This window comes from Erpetoichthys calabaricus, chromosome 16 (genome assembly GCF_900747795.2).
Source record: "Erpetoichthys calabaricus chromosome 16, fErpCal1.3, whole genome shotgun sequence".
Taxonomy (NCBI): domain Eukaryota; kingdom Metazoa; phylum Chordata; class Cladistia; order Polypteriformes; family Polypteridae; genus Erpetoichthys; species Erpetoichthys calabaricus.
This window is the reverse complement of record NC_041409.2, coordinates 33,200,986-33,225,225: the sequence shown is the minus strand read 5'-3', so window position 1 is coordinate 33,225,225 and position 24,240 is coordinate 33,200,986. Positions and strand designations below refer to the sequence as shown.

General features: G+C 38.9%; 1 protein-coding gene across 2 annotated transcripts in view; it reads right to left on the bottom strand.

Moving 5' to 3' along the window:
• Nucleotides 1-24,240, bottom strand: part of LOC114667097 (formin-like) — a 613,004-nt gene that overhangs the window by 352,307 nt on the left and 236,457 nt on the right. For both annotated transcript variants that reach the window (XM_051920062.1, XM_028822231.2), the window contains 2 exons: nucleotides 19,553-20,265; nucleotides 6,165-6,306 (listed from right to left, as the gene is read on the bottom strand). In XM_051920062.1, the coding sequence (XP_051776022.1) occupies nucleotides 6,165-6,306; nucleotides 19,553-20,265 (855 nt within the window). The remainder of the gene's footprint in view (nucleotides 1-6,164; nucleotides 6,307-19,552; nucleotides 20,266-24,240) is intronic.

Here is a 24,240-nt window from a genome sequence, read left to right as displayed (position 1 = left end):
TTGTTTCTTCCTTTACAAAGGGTATAATATAAATGGTAAGGAAATTTAAATTTGATTTGTCAACAATTAGAATTTATAAATGCCAAGAAGACACTTTTAAAAAAATAAATTCATTGAATGAGAAGGAATGGAGAATAGACCTTGGTGCAAACTGCCTTAATGGACAGAGAGCAATGGGATGCCTTACAAAGTACACAACAGCATTTTGTTTAAAAGACGCTACCATTTTGGTCCACAGTAACTAGATCATGAGGTCTTCTTGCATGTCGTGTGTCACCAGAAGTCATGCCACTGACTTCAGCAGCATTCCAGACATGACATGCAACTCTTGTGTTTGTGAATATGCTAGAAGATTCTTGAGCTTGTTATGATCATGTTATTTTGGGCATTCTGAAAATAGCTTTCACTTTGATACTCATTTTTGGCATCTATCTTGAAACAGGTTCTTAGTTAGTTCTGTCTTATGAGTTTTGATCTTAGCTTTGACTTTCACACGATTAATTTTCTGGGTCACCTCCATGATAATACTGTCTGCGCCATATCAGAATATCTGAGGACTGTAAGTTACTTAATATAATTAACAAGAAACTAAGCAGACTGAAGCAAAATATCAGCACATCTTTAAAAAACATATTTAGAATATATTTAACAACAATATGAGTGTTAACCAAAAGGAAACACAAAAAAAACCACACTCAAAACAAAAAACAAAAAACAAAATTGCAGGATAAGATTCCCAGAAGAACATAACAGACAGTGTAAATGAAAAAATATATTTTTAAAAACATTCTAGCTAAGAAAGACCAGTAAAAGTCTGCAAAGCAAGAAAAGAATGTGAATGTGATATCCAGATATAAAGGGTATTATGCAATTTCTTTTGTCTTGCAAATCAATTAGCAGTATAGCTTTCTATGAAAGGAACTAAAAAACTGTAGTATAAAAAAAGCAAGTGGGACATTTCACTGCAGTATTTGTAGGAAAAAATTACTACATTAAAGAAATATTCAAATAAAAGGCAACATTACCACTTATGACACCAACAAAATAGTACAACGTGAACAAGTGGGAACTGAACACTGTTTGCAGTTATAATTTATTATGCAGGATACCATATCTGTGTACTGTCATCTGACCGCAGTTAAAATGCAAATTTTGTTGGAAAACAATGCATTAGATTTTTAGACATGCTATTAAATAGTAAACATCTGTCTTTTCTCACAAAGGCTAATTTAAATACTGCGGTGGAGGGGTGATTATTTTGTTGTTTTTTTAAGAAAAAACTAAATTTGCATTAAATACAGGAGTTGTTTGTGGGTGCTTTTCAGCCATCTGTCTGAGATTCTGCTTTTCCACCTGCTGCAACTTGTGGAGTCTGTCAACAACGAAGACATTCATAAAAGCATATTGTTTAACAGTGTGTGTTTGTGTGTGTGTGTAAATACATAAATCCTGTTATAGCAAATACCAAAGTAACAAACTTTTCAGAACAACAAATACTTTTTGTTTGCCCAGACAAGTGTTCTTACAAAATCATGTTTACCGTATTTTGTTTTAACGAAATGCAAGTTTCAATATAATGAACGGTTTTTGAACAAAAATAGCCACCAAAGATAGTAATGTGATGCAAAAAACACATAAATGACATGCCTTCCCGACTCTTGGGAACCCTGCAACAGGCTGTCTTTTTCTTGTTAGACCAAAAGAAAATGATAGTCTGTTGCAAAACTTCCTGTCTCTCTCTGCAAGAGTGTATAGGCGTGACATCATACTAATAGCTGAATTCTGAGTCATTGCTCCACCAAGTGTTCATTTGGGTAGTTGTGTTATGTCCAGATACTGTGCTGTTCTGTATTCATACCTGTATTTTTACAAAGAAAAAGTTACATCTAATGTCTCATTTTCATTCTGCATTCATACCTACATTTCCAGTAAAAAAAAGTTACATCTAGTGTCTCATTTTCAAATAAAATATTTTTTGCAGTTTAATAGGTGCTATTGTTTATACAGGTATTGTCAAACTTGGGTCACAGAATAGCACAAAAGACAGGAAGGTGAGTCCAGGCTTCAAAGGAAAATGCAGTTATACTGTATAGAGAAGGCAGGTACAGTCTCAAAACTTTATTCAAGACAGAAGTTGTTACTTCAACACTGAAGCACACAAGATAGGAACCATGACATTGGGGCAATCGTCCTGTTTTAGCTCTCATCTTCAGATTAGAAGAACGCTAGCGGCTTGGAATCATTGCTGTGCCAGACCAGGGGCCTCATGTATAACGGCATGCGTAGAAGTCACACTAAAACATGACGTACAAACAAAAGTGGAAATGTGCATGTGCACAAAAAATTCAGATGCACAAAACTGTGTGTAAGCCAACTTCCATGCACTTCCACTCGATAAATCCCGGTCAACGTGAAATGCAACACTCATGGACGCGCCTGCCACCCCACCCTGACTAATCCCAGAATTTCACATATTTGAATATGTAAATCATATAAATAGCCCTTTCAGTTGATTGTTTTGTTAAAAAACAATGTCAAAAGACATGTATAAAAAAGACGAATTTCACCAAATGCGAAGTGGAGGTTCTACTCAGTGAAGTGAAGGCAAGGAAAAACATACTTTTTGGTGGCTTAGGCAGTGGTATAAGCAACACAAGGAACGTGATGGAATGACACTCAAAAGTTCAAGTTCAGAAAGTCACACAGTGCCCGAAATAAAAAGAAGTGGACGATATGAAAATGCAAGTCATAGCCCACTGCCTGAGTGTCATACGGAAGCGTATTACGCACAAAGAAAAGAAAAAACAATAGGGACACAGTGAAGAAAAAAAAAGTTGAAATGTCAACTTTAATCTTGAAATTTCCAGTTTAATTTTGTATTTTATTTTGTCATTACAGTAGAATGTCAAAATCATCTTAAAACAGATGTTTAATTTAATCCCATCGTAACTGAAGTAGCACACTAAATGCGTTGTATTCTATGTATTCTATGTGTGTGAATTATAACGTGCTTCTTAAATGGGCTTTCACTTTCACAGACAGGAGCGCGCAAGCTCTGATCACCACACAAAATACATTACATTTATGAAATTACATCTCTTTGAACATTTTAGAATACAAAGATGTAAACTTGATGACATTTTCATAATTAAATGCATTAAAGCATGTCTTAAAAATGGAGGCATGGTGGCACAGCGGTACTGATGAGCTGGCGCCCCATCCAGGGATTTTTTTGCCTTCCCCATCCAGGTATTGTTCCTGCCTCCCATAAGATGCTTGCTGGGACACGTGCGATCCTTAATGAAATAATTTACTGCAGCAGAACCTTGTCTATCAAAGCATAGAACGCTGATTCTTCTATTTTATTTCTCCACGTAACCAATTGTTACAATATAAGCTCTGTAATAAATGTAAAGCCAGCTGTAAGCTTAGAACACTGATTCTTCAAAACATTTAAGGAACACTGAAAAATCTTTGTAATACATGTTTAATTATTCCATTCATCTATCCATCCAGGGTTGCACCAGTCCCAAGACAAATACAACGCAAGGCAGAAACAATCCCTGGACGAAATACCAGCTCATCGCTACCGCTGCGTCACCACATGTTTAATTATTAACAGAATACATTATTTCAATGAAGTTTTATCTGTAAAATGTAATATACATATTTTAATGCATTTCATCATAATAATTACATCAAGTATACATCCTAATATTCTAAAAGCACACAGCGACAACAGGATAGCTCTTGGGAATCTAAATCAACTAGAAGCCATGCATCATCATCTGTAAATACACAACCTCTTCTATTGAATTGAATCGAATTCCTTTATTGTCATTGTATGGTACAATGAGATTCAATATACAAATCTTTCATAAACTTATTTTCCTATAAAATGATATTATAACAATAATAATCATACAATAAAAAACAATTAAAAAATATATAGTATGAAAGTAAAAGTACAATATACATGTACATATAGTGCAAATACTGCAAATTGTTCATAAAATGGATCAGGTTTAGCAATATTACAGTTGTAGTGCAAGTTTACAGTGAAGTAATATTAATTATAAGTACAAACAGTTCTACCTGGAGCACTTGATGGACTGATCAAGTGCGTTTATAGCTCTTGGGATAAAACTGTTTCTGAGCATCGAGGTCTGTGCAGATAAAGCTCTGAAGTGTTTGCTGGATGAAAGATGTTCAAATAGACTGTGTGCAAGGCTGAGTGGAATTCATGCAGATGCTGGTGGCTTTCCTGAGGCAGCATGTGCTATAAATGTTCTTCAGGACTTTCCGATCAGCTGCTGTACAGCATGTGATTCCACACACAGATACAATGGGTTAAAATACTCTGAATGATGCACTGACAGTAACAATGCTAAAGCAGCTAAGGTATTTGGAATAGTTTGGCCATTGCGTGCACCATTATATTGTTACAAAATGATTACAATCAAGTGCCTTAAATTTGTAATATTAATTTCAATATATTTGATAAACCCTGCGTCATTGATGTGAATCTGAAAAAGGGGAGACTACAAAGAAACAATAATACTGTTTTGATTCTGGGTACCGCCAGTTTGCAAAACCAGGCAGAAACTTGTATACGCAAGGTGGGGAGGCTTCCATGAAAATGTGTGTTGCTTTATGCCAAGTTTAATTTTTATACATCTCAATGTGTGCATGGAAAAGGGTGTGCACATTTTTGTGCATACACACAGTTTATACAGGAGAGTGAAAGGAAGAGCACATCAAAGCCTGTGTTAAATGCTCTAAACACCATGTGACAAGCATGTTATGTGGTGAGCCCGATCCTGCAGAGGACAACCAATTACTTTGCTCTTTGTTTACTGTTTGCCAGACGCAGCAGAGCAGCTACAGAGCTGTCCTTGTGCCGCTGCCATTAGAGATGGTGACCCCGGTCATAGTAGTGTATGTATTTTCTCCATATTAGTTATAACAACATTTCCATTATAACGAAATATTTTATCAGAAAGGATTTTCATATATAGCACAAACAAAAAAAATGACACCTATTGAATACAGCCATAAGTCTTTGGTTATCATACTGTACAGAAATTCAGACAGTTAAATTTTACCAAAGACTGTAACAGCGGAAAGCTTCTATTTTTTATGACAATTTAAATATTTAAAAGGCATTTAACAACTTGTTATACAAATTTTTATATGTATTACTTATAGGATCCCACAAAAATAATAAAGAGGAACAAAAGATAGCTGGAACTTGCAGCTCAGGTCAATTTTCCTGTTAATGATCACTTTAAACACACTTCATATGGGGATTTCTAACTGTTGCTCTCACTGAAATAAGGCACTAAAATATGGCACTTCCATGCTTTTCACACAGACAACTCAACGTAACATGTTCTACAGTGGGCAATCCTCACAATTTGTTCATTTTCGGAACCCCACGACAACACAAAAAATATACTGTATCCAAAGCCTCTAAAATGACCACTTATACTGTATTACCTATTACAATAAAATGTCAATCAGAAAAATATTTGTTCGATTTCTATGTTCTGTTTCTTTCATTTGGGAAATTCACCAGTTATAGATAACGCCGGGCACTCCTGCTAGTTACTAAAATAAATCTCAAATAAAGGTTATTTTTTCCTAAATTCCAAAAAAGGCCACATTTAATGTAAATATGGTATTCAATATATTAGGCACACTGTGATGCAGCAATAGTGCTGCTGTCTCATAGTAAGGAGTCGCTCCCTGCGTGGAGTTTGTACAATTGTACATGAGGCCCCAGAACTGCAGGTTTAAACAAGTATTTAGGCAAGCTGTTCTTAGTCATCATTATTTTTTCCTGCTCAAGAAACTCATTGTTTTTCATATCCTTTTCTAAGTTTTTTAACCTTGGTTTTATTTGATCAACAATGTATTGCCTTTGTTACTTCCTGCTTCTTCAAGTTCTAATATTGTCACATACATTTTTTTCTTCCTCTTCATTCCTCATGACAATTCCCCCATATTTATTCTTCCGCTATCAAGGACCCTTTCGCAGGACCTTTACATGTACCACTTCTAAAATTCTTAAAGTTGATTATCTAAGTGGAAAAAAAGTTTTAAAACACCTGTATCCAAAGCTCCTCTAAAACTTTAAGAGAACCCTGCAGTCAGTGACCAACCTTTTTAGCTTTTGCCTTCTTTTCATATGATTCAGACAGGGGCTTCTTCTTTTGTTGCACAGCAGCTTTAGAGAACAGATCCTCAAACTCTTTGGTGTCTTGAATTCTGGGCTCTTCTAGAGACCCCCATACTGAACTTTCACTGTAAAAAGACAGAAAAGTGGCATTCAAAACAGTAATGACTATAGTTCTATTAATTTCTCCACATAAGTCAGAAGCTGATACTTAAAAAGTTTCAATTTTACTTATATTCCCAAGCATAAAGAATAAGTTTGGTATTTTACAAGTTGAAGTAGAAACACTGTGTATATGCATTTATAATGCAAACTTGTGTTCCATAGTGCAGCATTTCTTTAAATTTAAAAAAATATCTTGCCCGCACTGGCTTTTTAAATTGGAACTAATGAGGCACGGGTACAGCCAGAAAACAAAAGCCTTACCGAATATGTCTGTTCAAGCCAAAACAGTTGTCGAGTATTGATCCACGTCTTGTGATTATACACATATTGTAAAATAGCTTATGCATGTCATTTTTAAATAAAAAACACAAGTATTATAAGATTCAGCTATTTTTAAAGAAAACCAGATGTAGGCACTACCTCAGTACTTGTAGTCTTCTGAAATAACCTTTGACTCCTCACAGAGAGTGGTTTCCTCTCAAAAGATAAAATCACAGTAAAATTGTGTGCCTTTTGGTTGGTTTTGTTTTGATTTACTCGAGTATTTATGTGAGAACTCACAGAAGTGAATAGAAAAAGTATCTTTACCACAAGAAAAACAGTACCAGGAATATACGATAAAATAATAATTTTCCAGATCCCATATGTGGTCACAAACATGCATTCGAAACACAGAAGGCATGTTTTCTTTAATCTGAACTTAAAAAAGGATGTATATGGTTAAGTTTTAGGCTTTTTTTTATTTTCCGGTGCTACTTCATGCCCCATAGGCTCCATTATAAAATGCTAGTGCAGGGAAGGAATTTTTTAATTCAATGAAAATGCTGCACTCTGGAACACTATTTCATATGGCAAATGCATACTGTATATATACTATGTGGTGACAAAATAACTTAAAAAAATACCAAATGTATCCTTTAACAGGAATGTTTGATTTACTTTTTTTTACGTTATGAATATGTGGCTTGTACACATAAAAACATAACAAATTTTAAAAATAGGAGGAGACCATTCAGTACATTTTGCTCATGCGGTTCACTGATGTACTAGGTCATAGAGTTTCCTTATCCTGGCAATTTTTTGTAAACTGTCAGGGTCTCCTCATGAACTACCCAACTCACTCATAAGTCAAGTAGTGCGTCCTGCTTTTCATTTTGAATGTTATTTTCCTTAATTCCCTGTTCCTAACTAAAGAGGTTAAATTCCTTTAGTCAGTCCAAGTTGAAAAGTTCTATACACCTGGGATGAACTTGGCTGTTTTCCTTCTATAAGACCACTAGTGCTGCTGTGCCAATGTTTTCTGAATGGTAAAAAAAACACAACAAAGTACCAAAATTAGGTCTCAGAAGAGTTCAGTATAATGTCTTCATTAATTGTATATTTAAAGGTTTTTACTATTTATTAAGCACAAACGTAGAAATGGAGAGTCCTCAGAAAGCACCTTCACCCTGCTAATCCTAAACATACCGGCACTTAGATGATTTGGCTCTCTTTTTCTGTACCTTAATATTATGTACCCTTGTCCTACAGTCACCAATAGCTCCCTAACACATACAGTAAATGCATCATCGTTGTTACCACCACATGTCAGGCATGGATTCCAAACTATGCAGTGATACCTTAGTTAATAAATACTCTAAGAATGGAGCACCTAATGAAGTTGCCATAAAATGTATTATGGCATATGTACAGATTCAAATACCCGTCTGCTAGGTTAAACTTCTTGGATTTCAGAACATTTCTTAGATTTCTAAAAAAAAACAAAAAAAAAAACAATGGCTGTAAAATGTAAAATTCTTCCACAGCAGAAGCACAGAGAACAAGGGGCAGAGAGGCAACCACTCCATGCCTACCCAAGACGAGCAGTCACTACCTGACTGAATTTAGACTGTGTAAGTTGATTTGACTTTTACTTTTTTACTGGCTTACTCAATCACTGTGTTTTGCTTTTTTTATCTGAAGTGCATTCATGGAGCATGTTCATTTGTAATGAGGTGCCAGGCTATTGCTAATTTGGAGTTTTACATCTGTTGCGGTGCTAGTTTACTTCTAAGGAGGTGCCAGCCTGTTGTCATGTTGCATAATTTGCAGCACTGATGCTTCTTTTTTTTCTTATTTCATTGGCTTAACTGGTTTTTTTTTTGTCCACTGTAGATATCTTTAGAAGTGGACTAGAACAAAAGAGTGTGGGGAGAGGGATGAAAGGGTTTAGTAGACACCAGCAGTCCTCAAACTAGGCTTAGAACATTAAATAATACTATCATTATCACTATATAAAAATGCCAATTTATGTCCTTGTGGACATTTTTGAACTTAGGGACCACAGTTTTAATTACATAACCACTGTGAGTTCATTATATGGTGTAAGGGATGGTCCGTGTCCTTATCTGGCTGGGACGACCCTTCAGATGAAAGAACTGGGGGAGAGAGTGTGCATAGGGCATTATCTCCTCAGGAATGTACTAGATGGCAGACCCCCTGGATGTAGCGATACCACAGGCCAGCATGGGACATGGAGTTCTTCAACTCTTCTCTTTTTGGTTTTGTGAGTGCCACTGGGGGGTGCTGCAGGGACTGGGGAGCCTTACTTCATGGGGTTTCTGACTCATTTGGTATTACTTTCAGACCATGTCTACAGAGCACTGGAAGTACCACCGGGTGGGAGATAAAAAGAGCTGCATACATCACATGGATAAGCCAGAGTCGTTGGAAGGTGTATGATGCTTGCAAGAAGGAGTAGAGGAGGCAGTGAAACACAGAGAAAGAAGAAAGAAAAGAGTGCTTTATTGTACTGATAACTGTGCTTACTGCATATACTGTACATGTGACTGTGGCAAGAAACGTTTGTTATGAAAGAGTTTCCCACAATAAAGACTCTTCTGGCTTTTAACTTGTGTTTGAGCCTGCTTGTGTTGGGTATTTGGGGAGCTGAACCACCCCATGGTGTCCATAATGCATACACCTAATGAAATAACTGTATATCCTGGAATACAATGGGTTGCTAAGCAGACAAAATATTATGAATATCAAAAAAAAGAAATTATAAAAGTGCATAAAACTAGGGAATATGATTTTATTATTGCAGCAGCATTATTAACAATGTATTTTTATCTTTATTTTCATCTTTAAGATGTTCAAAGTATCTGAAGATGATGGGGTCTATATTAAATGTGTTCAATCTGAAGATGATAGGTCTAAATTAAATGTGTTAAAGTAGGTCATATGGATGCAAGCTTCCTCTGCTAATGTACATTTAGGCTTTGTAATATATAAGAAATTTTGATGCACTTTTCCTAAAACTTAAGAACTGCTTTGAATTGGCTGAATAAGCAAGAACTATTTACACACCATGGGCTGCTTAGCATAAATGTATACCTAGTTTTATAAATCAGCAAAAAAGTCAATCAAATGATGACAATTAAATGTCAGAAGTACAGTTTACACCCAAAAAGCTCTTAACAATTTGACAAAAGGATAGTGGTACACCATTTCAGGAAATGAAACATTTTAAAACACCTTCACTAAGGCCAGACAAATAAGCTGACAGTAGCAGAAGAAGATAGTGACAACAGCTGAAACAATATACAGTAGTAACCAGGGGCCTCATGCATAACGCTGTGCGTAGAATTCGAACTATAACATGACGTAAGCACAAAAGCGGAAATGTGCTTAAGTACAAAAAAATCCAGATGCATAATTCTGTGCGAACGCCAACTTCCACTGTTTCTGAACTGTGAAGTCAGTACAGGAAAGGCTCTGAAGCGTTTGCCGTATGAGAGCAGTTCAATAGACAGCATGTGCTTGATGCAGTATACCGATAATTCTCTTTCCGATCAGCTGCTGTACAGCTGTGATTCACACTCAGATACAGTGATATAAATACTCCGAGTGGTGAGTGAGAGTAATATGGAAAAAGATGATCCGATGTGGCAACACCTAATGGGAGCAGCTGAAAGAAGAAGAAGAAGGTGCAGTAAGAGTAACAACGCTAAAGCAGTTATGGTATTTGGCATAGTTTGACCATTCTGTGGACCATTATACTGTTACAGGTTAATTACAATCAGATGCATTAAACTAATAAACAATATACGGTTAATTTCAGTGTATTTATAAAGCCGCGTCAGGGATGTGGATCTAAAAAAGAAACGGTAACCACACAGGAACAGTAGCACTGCTTTGACGCTGGGTGCTACCAGTCTGCAAAACTGAGCGCAGAACTTGCGTACGACAGGATATGAGCTACCGTGGAAATATGCGTGGCTTTACACCAAGTTTAGGTTTTATACATCACGATTTAAACGTGGAAACGTTCTTACTCAACATTTTTGTGCAAATGCACCGTTTATACATGAGGCACCAAGAGATCTCCATGCCATGAACCACCTCAGCTACAGCAGTGAAACCGCAAGAGCTGCAAAACACATGAACACTGTTACACTTTGGGTGCTTCAGTTAGTGCCATTTGTGACAGCTGGTAACCATCCAGGTTGTAAAGTGTGATTGTCTTACTCATTTGCTGTACTTCTGCTTATGTCAATGTCAATGTCAATTTATTTATATAGCACATTTAAAACAACATAGTAATGCATAGTAATGCTGTGGCCAAAGTGCTTTACAATAATAGTAATGTTAACACTATAATGAATGAATAAAGTATATAACTTGCTCCTCTGCTTGCATTGTCAATTCTGCCTATCCACGGATAGATAGAAAAACAAGGGTGATTTTTAGTTGGGGAAAAAAGAAAGAGTCATATTAGCAATAAGTAGGACTGTACTCCAGGTGCAAAAACTTTCTAGCTGCAAGTTGTAACCCTTTTTAAGGGGTAAGTGCAGAAATAGAGCATAAAGGGCAAAAAGACAACATACAGTGCATCCGGAAAATATTCACAGCGCATCACTTTTTCCACATTTTGTTATGTTACAGCCTTATTCCAAAATGGATTAAATTCATTTTTTTCCTCAGAATTCTACACACAACGCCCCATAATGACAATGTGAAAAAAGTTTACATGAGGTTTTTGCAAATTTATTAACAATAAAAAACTGAGAAAGCACATGTACATAAGTATTCACAGCCTTTGCCATGAAGCTCAAAATTGAGCTCAGGTGCATCCTGTTTCCCATGATCATCCTTGAGATGTTTCTGCACCTTAACTGGAGTCCACCTGTGGTAAATTCAATTGATTGGACATGATTTGGAAAGGCACACACCTGTCTATATAAGGTTCCACAGTTGACAGTTCATGTCGGAGCACAAACCAAGCATGAAGTCAAAGGAATTGTCTGTAGACCTCTGAGACAGGAAATTTGGGGAAGGTTACAGAAAAATTTCTGTTGCTTTTGAAGGTCCCAATGAGCACAGTGGCCTCCATCATCCGTAAGTGGAAGAAGTTCGAAACCACCAGGACTCTTCCTAGAGCTGGCCGGACATCTAAACTGAGCGATCGGGGGAGAAAGGCCTTAGTCAGGGAGGTGACCAAGAACCCAATGGTCACTCTGTCAGAGCTCCAGAGGTCCTCTGTGGAGAGAGGAGAACCTTCCAGAAGGACAACCATCTCTGCAGCAATCCACCAATCAGGCCTGTATGGTAGAGTGGCCAGACAGAAGCCACTCCATAGTAAAAGGCACATGGCAGCCCGCCTGGAGTTTGCCAAAAGGCATCTGAAGGACTCTCAGACCATGAGAAAGAAAATTCTCTGGTCAGATGAGACAAAGATTGAACTCTTTGGTGTGAATGCCAGGCGTCACGTTTGGAGGAAACCAGGCACCGCTCATCACCAGGCCAATACCATCCCTACAGTGAAGCATGCTGGTGGCAGCATCATGCTGTGGGAATGTTTTTCAGCGGCAGGGACTGGGAGACTAGTCAGGATAAAGGGAAAGATGACTGCAGCAATGTACAGAGATATCCTGGATGAAAACCTGCTCCAGAGCGCTCTTGACCTCAGACTGGGGCGACGGTTCATCTTTCAGCAGGACAACGACCCTAAGCACACAGCCAAGACATCAAAGGAGTGGCTTCAGGACAACTCTGTGAATGTCCTTGAGTGGCCCAGCCAGAGCTCAGACTTGAATCCAATTGAACATCTCTGGAGAGATCTTAAAATGGCTGTGCACCGATGCTTCCCATCCAACCTGATGGAGCTTGAGAGGTGCTGCAAAGAGGAATGGGCGAAACTGGCCAAGGATAGGTGTGCCAAGCTTGTGGCATTATATTCAAAAAGACTTGAGGCTGTAATTGCTGCCAAAGGTGCATCGACAAAGTATTGAGCAAAGGCTGTGAATACTTATGTACATGGAATTTCTCAGTTTTTTTTATTTTTAATAAAGTTGCAAAAACCTCAAGTAAACTTTTTTCACTTTGTCATTATGGGGTGTTGTGTGTAGAATTATGAGGAAAAAAATGAATTTAATCCATTTTGGAATAAGGCTATAACATAACAAAATGTGGAAAAAGTGGTGCGCTGTGAATACTTTCTGGATGCACTGTATAACTGTCGGTCTACAGGAAAAGAGTCTGCACAGTTGAAACAAGGTCTGCTACACACAAAAGTTCAAGAGGTATTTCTGTCCTCAGGTTTACCTCAAGTTGAGACGGTTTTCTTATTGACAGAGGGCACAAGTTGAAAAGAGATATTTTCTACTTTTTTGAAAGTCTGCTTGTCACCTGATGCTCCTATGTGAGGAGGACACATATATTTTAGTGTTTACCGGGTCACGATGAAGTCACAATAGCCAGCATACATATGCTTAATAGGTCTAGTATCAATGCAGTCTGGCACTGCAAGTGCATTTCAGCATTCATAAGACCTTCCATGTGTTTTTAGATTGAAACCTGTACATTTGAATCTCTATTACTTATGTAAAAAAGCCACCTGCTCTTGTACAGGTGGTGGGCTCTGAAGAATCTCAAGTACAAACCCTTCTCAGTTCTTGTTGTCAAGGTACTAATGTCGACTATCTGATTTGTTGGAAAGGGTGCAGTACAGAGAATTGCTCCTGGGTTAGTATTTCTGATCTTTATTCTCCTGTGTTGTTGTTTCACTTTCATGCTTAATAAAGGTTTTGAGTAAATGATAGGTAGTTCCTATCAATCTATACAGTAGACCCCCACAAAATCGTGGTTCAAAGTTCGCGACCTCAGTCATTCACGGATTTTTCCTTAGAAACTAACTAATAGTTGTTAGCGTAAACCACAAATATCCTCCGCAATTTTTATGGCTTTTTTCGAGGCAATACTGTACTGTAGAGAGAACCGCGGCTTGGGATGGTGAAAGTTGCCAATAGAATTTGAAACTGTCCCTGCAGTGGATCTGATTGGTCTTCTGCTGAGGGTGCTGGAGCTGTTGAGCTCAAAGGGTGTCAGCGCGGCTTTTAAAAAGGGGGCCGGTGACCAAAAGCAAAAAAAAAGTTTTTGTAATTTGTGTTTCAAGTTCCTGTCTGTCTGCCTTCTGTTGGGTTACCTCTACTTATTCATTTTGTCAGGGTCGTTTTGTCTGTCTGGATTGTCTGCCGTCTGCCTGTGTACATGAGGACTGTAATTCATGGTCATCCTGCAAAGAAAGGAGTGCTCCTGAACCCTTCTTCACCATTTCAGGAACTACCGGTAGGACTATCTTTACATTCCCATTCAACATGCGGATCTCTGGACTATCTATTTTCATCATTACATTTCATCCGTTGCCGTTTTTCATTAACTTTTTCATGATTTACTGTGTGTGTTTTGTTGTATTTAATGTGTAATCGCCGTAAGGGGAACAGGGGTGGTATTGTTGTTTTCTTATTTCATTAGTTTTCATTACATTCTTTATTTGCTGTTTGATTACCGGTTTGCTTTGTTTTGTCTTTGTTTGTGAGTGCATGCTCGTCGGGTCAAGGCTGGGTGGAATCTCCACCATAAAAATAAATAAATCACCGTCTTGTCAACAGTGTGAATTTTAGCGGCACCAGACCGCTACAGCGTTATTCATTTCTCCTTGCTGCTGATTGACTGTGATACATCTCCAGCTGAGTGTTCTTGTTCCTGTCCTTTTTGGCTGATTGATTTGTTTCTCTCTCCTCCCCCAGACATTCTCTGCACCTGTTGGGGGTTGTGCTCCCCTATGATGTTTGTCTATTGTTTAATCGATAACTAACTGCATACTGAGCTCGTTTCTCTTCTGAAAGAGACATGTTTGTTTGAAGTGTTTAAATAAAGATCCTGTCTCTACAATCTCCTGTGTTTCTGTGACCCACGCGTGACACCCTGCTGCAAGCCGCACTAAGACTAGCCTGCCAGCATCAGCGCTTACCTCTTGAGTGCTTGCGTGCAGCCAGTTAAAGCGCAGTTGGCTCAGTGATTTACATAAATGGCGTCAGTTGCACTTTGTACATATTGTTCCAGTAGTTTTTTTAAATACTTTTAACAGTTCATTAGCAGTGTGTAAAGTGCTAAAGTATTTGTGATGCTCTTTGGATGACAAAAAATGTTCCATTAAAATTTCACTTTTTCTCTGTTAATTGTGACGTTTACTTAAAGTGAGGCAAAAAAGTATTTGGCGTCCAGGGATGCATTAACCCCCAAGTATGTGGCAGTTTAAGCGTTAAAGCCCCAAGATGCCGCCGAAACGAGCTGCACCGTCTAAGGCTTCTGGCAATGAAAACGCGCTTGCATGAATTACAGTACATATAGCGGTAACATCTGTATTTTAAATTCTAGCACCGTGGAGACATAGCAGTACAATATACAGGTTTACCTTTACATTCTTTATTTTTAGATAATGTATTAAGCGGAGTTTGAAATTAATTTAAAGTGTTTTGGGGGCATATTTAGGGTTTAAACTATGAAAATAGGCATTTTTTAACCACATCCAAAATTTGCGGTTTTTCACAATTCGTGGGTGCTCTAGGAACGTAACCCCCGCAAATTTTGGGAGTGTACTGCATATGTATTATAAGATTTTGAGACTGAAAGAATTTAAATTTAAGGTTTAACTTTGTCAAGAATCTGTCCTGAAAAAATTAATTAATTAATCATATTCTATCATGATGTCATTTTGTTTCCCTTGTGGGTACCGTCATGTTAGGTTTCTATTTCTGAATCTTCCATGGAAATCTCTCCCAGAATTCTCCAGGGTATAGTCATTTGTGATGTCAATTTTGCGACAATACAAAGGTCTCTCCTGGATATTTCTGGGTTTTTTGAGTTTGACAGATAAACCTTGTTTTGCTGCTTTAAAAAGAGCATTCCTGTTTTTTCCAGATGTGTGGTATTTTTTTTAACTACAAATTTTTTCAATCATGTTCTGACTTTGACAAATGATCTCCTTGTCTCCTGGTTTTGACCTTTGGCCTGTTCTTTGACTTGCGATTCTCCTGGTTATTTTCATTTTCTATTTACTGGATCTTGTCAGTATAGTCTCACTGTCACAACTTAGATATTCAAGGCTGAGACAACTAAAACAGACCAAAAATAACACCTACAAACGCCCCTAAGCCAAATATGACTAGTCTCTGCACATCTTAAAAAATATGATGCTAACAGCATAAAACCAATTCCATGTAATCTTGTAAGTACTAAGTGAGATCCGCAACCTCTCTTTATTATTGGAGAAAACCACAGCCACAAAAAAATTGTACTCTACCAATTATACACAATTTAACTGTTAATGGAAAACAGACTAAACTGCATTCTTGAAACAATAAAGGACCCACCCAATTGTGAGTACAACGTTTTGATCAGTTTTTGAGAAAACACAAATGACTGATTAGCTGAATCAGAAACTGTCATTGATCACTTGTCATTTATCCACTTTAACCACAGCTTTTCACATTAACAATCCATCTTACAGTACATTCATTCAAACCAATGCTTCCAATGAATCCGTCCTACACTTTTTGGAACATGACAGAAAAACCGGAGAAGCAATCACTCAAACTACATGCACACATGACCATGCAAGGGAACAAATGTAGGGCTCCTGGAGCAGTGAGGTAGCAGCAGTCACTATTGCACCAATGTGCTATCCATTCATTTTCTAAACCCACCTATTTCATTTGTAATGAATAACAGTTTAACCTGTGAGCATTAAATGAAAGGCAGAAACCAATCCTGGATGGGACATTAAAACATAAAATGAACAAAAATAAAAAAAATGTAAGCAACAAAACCAAACAAAACAGTCTACTTTTTCCACCTTTTTATTTCAAGAGTATGTTTATGTCAAACTTCTACAAAGAATTATCTAAGATGTTTCTAATTAAACTGACCTGACCACACTCCCACACCCCCTCCCCCAGTTCCCTCATTCTGCATAAAAATGCACTGCAATTACAATATACAATTCTTCTATTTTATTTCTCTTGGGTGACTGTTTTGTTGGTTATTGTCATCTGACTCTTTGCAATTTAAGATTCATCTGTTTTATTTCTCTTAAGTGACTATTATGTTGGTTATTGTGATCTGGCCCCTGTAGTTTTCTGAAGAGATTTCAGTGCAGTGCTTCCCGATGACTTCTAGTTCATGAAGCAAGAACTTTATTAAGCGGAGTCCTCGTCTCAGTAGAGTACAATTTGTCTCTGCTTTCTGGTCCAATTCAGAACAAGGAGTGTTTAAAGAAACTGCAGTCAGTAATTGAACACTTCTGTTTCTTTTTTTTTGTTGCTGAGGAACGAGGCGCGCAAACACTTAAAATTTGCATGATCTATAATGAAAGTCAGCAGAGGTCAGGAGCTGAACTTGACGACTTCTGACCATCCCATCCCCATGTGTTCTTCATTAGTGAGACAATACTACGGATGCTTAGGAAAAAAGTGAAAGGATGCCAGACTGACAAAAAGCTAAAGGGTGACTTAGTCAGAAATTACACATTGCTCTCATTCATGGTTTAAACACGTAAATAAAAATGTATCTTGATACAAATTAGAATTTATTGACATTGTGAGTAACTGAAAGCAATTTTTATGTGACTAAAGGTAGAAGGACTTAGGATCTCCCAAGTGACCTTCTGACATAACACCCGTCAATGTCATCCCACACACCATGATGGGCACAGACTGGGAGGCACTGAACTCTGTAGGACAAAATATGATTGCAATGTGAACCCAGAAAAATTGTGGGTTGACAAGATGATAAGTACCATTAGTATTACTAATGGAAGCAAAACCAAAAGAGACCAAGATAAAATGGATAAAGAACTTGTCTCATGCTTGTGAAAAAATGTTTAAAAAAAAAACCAAAAACACAACATTCTTTATACGGGATATTGAGTACAAAGAGGCTGCCTCTCACAAATATTTAGACATAGTTAACCATTTATACATACCATGGTGAATCTTTATTAATTCCCTTAGTTGAGACAAGCCATATTCCTTAGTGCCAATATACTGTAATGCCTCTGCAGGAGCTGCTTTTTGGCACTCACCACCACTGTCAACAATAATCATTTTGGAGTGTTCAAGTCAATGCGCTCAGAATCCTTCATCATTTCCACAAGGTTGAATTGTACTAGCTATGTGACTTAAAGGACAAAGTAATCCAAAAATGTGTTTTAAAACTGTTGAGCAGATCCTACAACCTGGACAAAGTGTGCCTTGCCTATCTTTTCTAAATATCTTTCATTATAACTTTAATGCTCTCTGATGATCACTACCTTAAAATGATTTGTTCTTTATCCTCCTTTTCTCTTATACTATTCTGGTAAATCAGATGTATCTGATTTGCTTTTTTTATATTTATTATAGGTACTTCACCAGCTCATCACCACTATCCAGGACTAGCTGTTCTCATAGCACTCTTTTCATTTAACTCTCAACTCTAAATAACTTTAGAGAGCAGGGGAGTGGGACATTCAAGCAGATGCACATGTAAATATAAACTATTTTGGAGGTCGGGGTTGAGAGTCTCCTTTTTGATGTCCACAGACTGAATGTACCGGTATATTACAGTGGAGTAGCTTGTGGGGGACCCGTTAAGTTTAACCTGACACTATCATATCTAGGTCATACGTCTCTCCTGTGATTACATGTATATAAAATTCAAGAGCGGTGGTCCCTTTGGGTTTTCACGCACATTCACATAATGGTGTAACACTGATCAGTGACAAAAGGATCAGGAGCTTACTGCTACTGTCATGTATATAATTCAGAGAAAGATCAATGGCTGGGTGCAATATATTAGACCCTAGTGTCCTCTTGATGCCATGGTCACTCCTGACTGGGAGTGGAGCCACCTTTAACTCTCTTGCCACAGTGCCTGGTTCCAGCACTCGAGGTATCTTCCTTCAGCGTTGCCAAATTTCCATTTCAGACCTAACTCGACAAGTCAAATATCACGTTTCTTTTTTCCTGTCCAGGACACCACCTTTTCTTTTGTCATTTATCCACCCTACTCTTTAGTACTAATATTCAGCCCATCAACTGCTTCTGCTTTGACCTTCATTTGCATTAAGCATGCTGTGAGAGCAGTGTGTAGCATGTGCATTAGCATAATATTAATAAATATATAATACATGCTGATTAAATTAACATATCCAAAGATCTGTTTGCAGAGATTACCCTTATAAACGTAAGAGACAGTTAAGATCTTCTGACACCATGCTTCTTGCTGTGTCAGTGTTTCACCACAGAAGTCCAAGCAAACCTTCTTTAAATTCTGTGACAACTACTCCTAGATACTTTCTCCCTAGGTCTGTTCAGTCAACTTTAAATTGAAACTAAGGATGAACCACTTCAGGTTTTCTTTCTAGGATCACCTCATTAAAATGCATTCTAAGGCAATCACTCTGCTATGGGTTCCCATATTTAATTGACTCATCTGTTTTCATGGTGCCACATTGTCTTCTCTTAATACCACAGACTTTCCAGGCTCAACCTACTGTTTGCGAATACTGTATTCATGCTCTAGGTAATTTACCTTTTTATAGCAATGCTGCTTACTTTGGGAAGATGTTTATGATGATGCACACAGTGAATGTGATGTATAAAAAAAGGAGTGCATGATAAGATTGTTTGAACAGTAGTTACTGTGCTGTGTTAGCTGACTAACAACTGCTTTACATATTAGCAAAGACATTTAATTTAGTTGGTTGTGTTCATTCATTACGTATTCATAGTGTCATCCAGGCTCTATTTCTTGTTTATTTTATACTTTCTAGTGCCATTTAATTTGAACATGCTCCATGAAATGGAGCTTTGAATTCTATACTATAAATGTTCACAAGAGACATACCTGCTGTCTTTGACTTGAATTCTGGTCCAGTACAAGGGTTTCATTGGACATGAAGGCTCTACAGCAGGTTTCCGAGGTGCCTTTTCTGACATTAAGCCAAACCCAAATCCCGCAAAGCCAGACATGGGAGGAGGAGGGGGTGGGCCTGTTCCTGGTAGAGGTGGAGGAGGAGGTGCTTCAAACCCAGGCAATGGAGGAGGAGGGGGAGGAGGTGCTGCTCCTGGAAGAGGAGGTGCCGGTGGGGGAGGAGGTGGAGCACCTGGAAGTGGAGGAGGAGGGGGAGGAGGAGCCAAACCAGAATGGAAGGGAGCAAGTGGAGGTGGTGGTGGTGGAGCAGGAGGTGGAGGTAACAGGCTAGTTTGTTTTAAGTGGTTGGATGGGTCAGGTGGTACTTGTTCTTGTTCTGATTTCAATCCAAGGTTTAATGACTCTGGCTTCAGTTTTTTGGGGACAGTTTGACTGGTGTGGACAACCTTGTTTTCATCTTCTGGTGTCTTAAGGAAGGTTTCCCTGTCAGTCTGAATACATACATTACGAAAAGTTTTTGGAGGCATGTCATCTTCAGTGGAAACACAGGTATCTTTTACTTCTCCTCTTGCCCTGTACACACTGTTGTCCAATTCCTGTTTAAGCCTCTGGATTTCCTCCTCAAGCTTTGCAATACTTTCCCCATGTTCCCCTCTTACTTCAAAGATCTTCAGCTCAAATTCTTTCTGTACAAGAGAGACAAGATAGAAAGTTAAGGGTGGTTTATGGTTTTGGTTTATAGGCGGTGCTGAATATTAAAACATTTTCAGACTGTTCTTCATCACATTGTTTTTCTGCAGTGGCTCATAATAAAATCTGGCTGACTCAAGGACAATCACTCACTGAATGCACTTGAAAACAATCTTGCTGAATTCCCTTTTATGATTACTTACAAAGTGTTGACTAACACTCCATAAATATTTATTTATAGTGCTTGGAATAAGAGAACAAGACTCTCACAAGAAAGAAGAAAGTCTTCATATAAAATAAGAAAACCCAAAGACTCAATTGGTTCTCAACATTTTTTAGTTGCTTCAAAAAGCAATTTTTTTGGTCTGCTGACCTTTCATAAAAGTTACTAGTGAAATTGCAGAGCTGGACGAATATTTTATCTTAATTTCAAGTTAACTATATGCTTAACTAAAACAATATGCATCTTCATACTGTACCCATATGATACTGAACTACGTATTTCAATTTCATTAGCAATTCTCATAGAAAAGAAAGTAATTGGCACACTGCTGATTTAAGATTTCAAGTGTAGAGAGCTGGAAGAAGACACATATTTCATGTCTCTCGTGCAACTCTGTGACCAAAGCTTGACAATACCTGTATAAAAACAGCACTTCTTAAACTGCAAAAATATTTTATTTGAAAATGAAACATTAGATTTTTTTTTATAGAAATACAGTGTCACACACGCGTGTTTAGGGAAAAACTAAAGGGCTTGAATAGATGTAATTCCATGCCGGACCAGGGGGTGGCGAAGTGCACTAATTCTTTCTTTCGATTCCTTGCAGAGCATTCTAGGGAAATCCCGCCCGGCTCTGGGGCAGCCAACAATGTCACTTCCAATTTCGGTCCTGGCGACATCACTTCCCATACTGGCCTTTAGAGCCGCCATCTTGTTTCTAGTGAATCAGTTCTGTTTTGGACTCAGTCATGTGAACATGTCTGTTCTCTTTCATCAATTTTGCCGCCGGGAAAAATTATACGGGTGGCTGCCCCAAACTTTCTCAATGTCTTTTGGCCATTTTTGTGACAGTGGCATAGTCGGCAGGATGATAGAATCCCAGAAGAAAATGGGACCAGACCTGAATCATGACCAGGTGGGAGAGTATCGGGGCCAAGCTTCCAGGTGGGGGGTTCATCCCGGATTTCGGAAAGAACCGGTGTAGACTCCACTCCCTTTGTCTAGTTCTGGGCCACATAAAATAAATAGGGAGAGTGTCAATGGGACACACAGAAGTGGGCTGGACTCTATAAGGAAAGCGACAGGGACTTATTATGCTCTCTCGGAGGAGAGAACTGTCCAAAGTGGGGATTTCCCAGACCAGCAGGTGAGGTTATTACAGGCGTGGAAGCTAGATCCTGAGTGATCTACACAAGAGCAGGCTAATGCTCTTTGGGAAACAGTGGCGGGATGGTTAAAACCCACCGAGTGCACCACCTTCCAAATCGTAAAGCAGGTAGCCTGTTTCTTGTTAATAAACAACCTTCCCAACCATTTCACCCAGCCAGTATAGGGAGACTTTTCTAATATGAATGAGCTCATCCAGCTCATCGAAACATCTAGGACAGCCTCACAATTTGGGAGAGCAGAACGGTCCTTTAGCGGATGCTATGGAGATTACATCCCTCCTAATCTGCCCCCTCGGCATAAACCGGAGTTTGCACCGGAGTCCCCTCACTTGGGAGCAAGGCGGAATGTAAGCGGAGATATGGGGGTGGATTGTGCGCTCTTTCAAACCCCTTGTCAATGGCTCATACGGGAGTGGGTAGTTGTTAAAGGATTTAAGATGGAAGCCCTCTTTGATTCTGGCAGCAATATTTCCATTGTTGATCACCGGAATGTACTGTCGCAACAGTGGATAAAACTAAAGACCAGTGTAACCTGTGTACAAAGAGATGTCCGATTCTATAAATCTGCCCGATGTTTCATCAGCCAGGGAGGATCAGTAAAAAGAATCACCGTAGCGGTCCTCCCAAATCCACATTTTGCTGTGATTCTAGGGCGGGACAGGTCTTATAGTAAAAGCGGTGAAGTACTGACCACTCCCAAACCTACAGTGCATCCGGAAAGTATTCACAGTGCATCACTTTTTCCACATTTTGTTATTCCAAAATGGATTAAATTCATTTTTTTCCTCAGAATTCTACACACAACACCCCATAATGACAACGTGAAAAAAGTTTACTTGAGGTTTTTGCAAATTTATTAAAAATAAAAAAACTGAGAAATCACATGTACATAAGTATTCACAGCCTTTGCTCAATACTTTGTCGATGCACCTTTGGCAGCAATTACAGCCTCAAGTCTTTTTGAATATGATGCCACAAGCTTGGCACACCTATCCTTGGCCAGTTTCGCCCATTCCTCTTTGCAGCACCTCACAAGCTCCATCAGGTTTGATGGGAAGCGTCGGTGCACAGCCATTTTAAGATCTCTCCAGAGATGTTCAATCGGATTCAAGTCTGGGCTCTGGCTGGGCCACTCAAGGACATTCACAGAGTTGTCCTGAAGCCACTCCTTTGATGTCTTGGCTGTGTGCTTAGGGTTGTTGTCCTGCTGAAAGATGAACCGTCACCCCAGTCTGAGGTCAAGAGCGCTCTGGAGCAGGTTTTCATCCAGGATATTTCTGTACATTGCTGCAGTCATCTTTCCCTTTATCCTGACTAGTCTCCCAGTCCCTGCCGCTGAAAAACATCCCCACAGCATGATGCTGCCACCACCATGCTTCACTGTAGAGATGGTATTGGCCTGGTGATGAGCGGTGCCTGGTTTCCTCCAAACATGACGCCTGGCATTCACACCAAAGAGTTTAATCTTTGTCTCATCAGACCAGAGAATTTTCTTTCTCATGGTCTGAGATTCCTTCATGTGCCTTTTGGCAAACTCCAGGCGGGCTGCCATGTGCCTTTTACTAAGGAGTGGCTTCCATCTGGCCACTCTACCATACAGGCCTGATTGGTGGATTGCTGCAGAGATGGTTGTCCTTCTGGAAGGTTCTCCTCCCTCCACGGAGGACCTCTGGAGCTCTGACAGAGTGACCATCGGGTTCTTGGTCACCTCCCTGACTAGGCCCTTCTCCCCCGATCGCTCAGTTTAGATGGCCGGCCAGCTCTAGGAAGAGTCCTGGTGGTTTTGAACTTCTTCCACTTACGGATGATGGAGGCCACTGTACTCATTGGGACCTTCAAAGCAACAGAAATTTTTCTGTAACCTTCCCCAAATTTGTGCCTTGAGACAATCCTGTCTCGGAGGTCTACAGACAATTCCTTTGACTTCATTCTTGGTTTGTGCTCTGACATGAACTGTCAACTGTGGGACCTTATATAGACAGGTGTGTGCCTTTCCAAATCATGTCCAATCAACTGAATTTACCACAGGTGGACTCCAATTAAGCTGCAGAAACATCTCAAGGATGATCAGGGGAAACAGGATGCACCTGAGCTCAATTTTGAGCTTCATGGCAAAGGCTGTGAATACATGTACATGTGCTTTCTCAATTTTTTTATTTTTAATAAATTTGCAAAAATCTCAAGTAAACTTTTTTCACGTTGTCATTATGGGATGTTGTGTGTAGAATTCTGAGGAAAAAAATGAATTTAATCCATTTTGGAATAAGGCTGTAACATAACAAAACGTGGAAAAAGTGATGCGCTTTGAATACTTTCCAGATGCACTGTAATTTGGGCCTAGTAATAGATGGGAATCATCCGTCGCAGGTTGTCTCCACACCGTGTACTCAGCCAGCGGATAGAGATATGGGAAGCCAAAAAGAGGATGGGGAGGTTCCCAGGCTGTCGCAGACCGTTGCGACATCAGTCTGCTTCTCGGCGGAGCGGGATGACTCCCCGCCCCTTGAGGTCAGACCAGACCCTCTCTCAGAATTAAGTTTTCAGTTTAGACAAATGCCGGCCTCATTTAAAAGGGAACA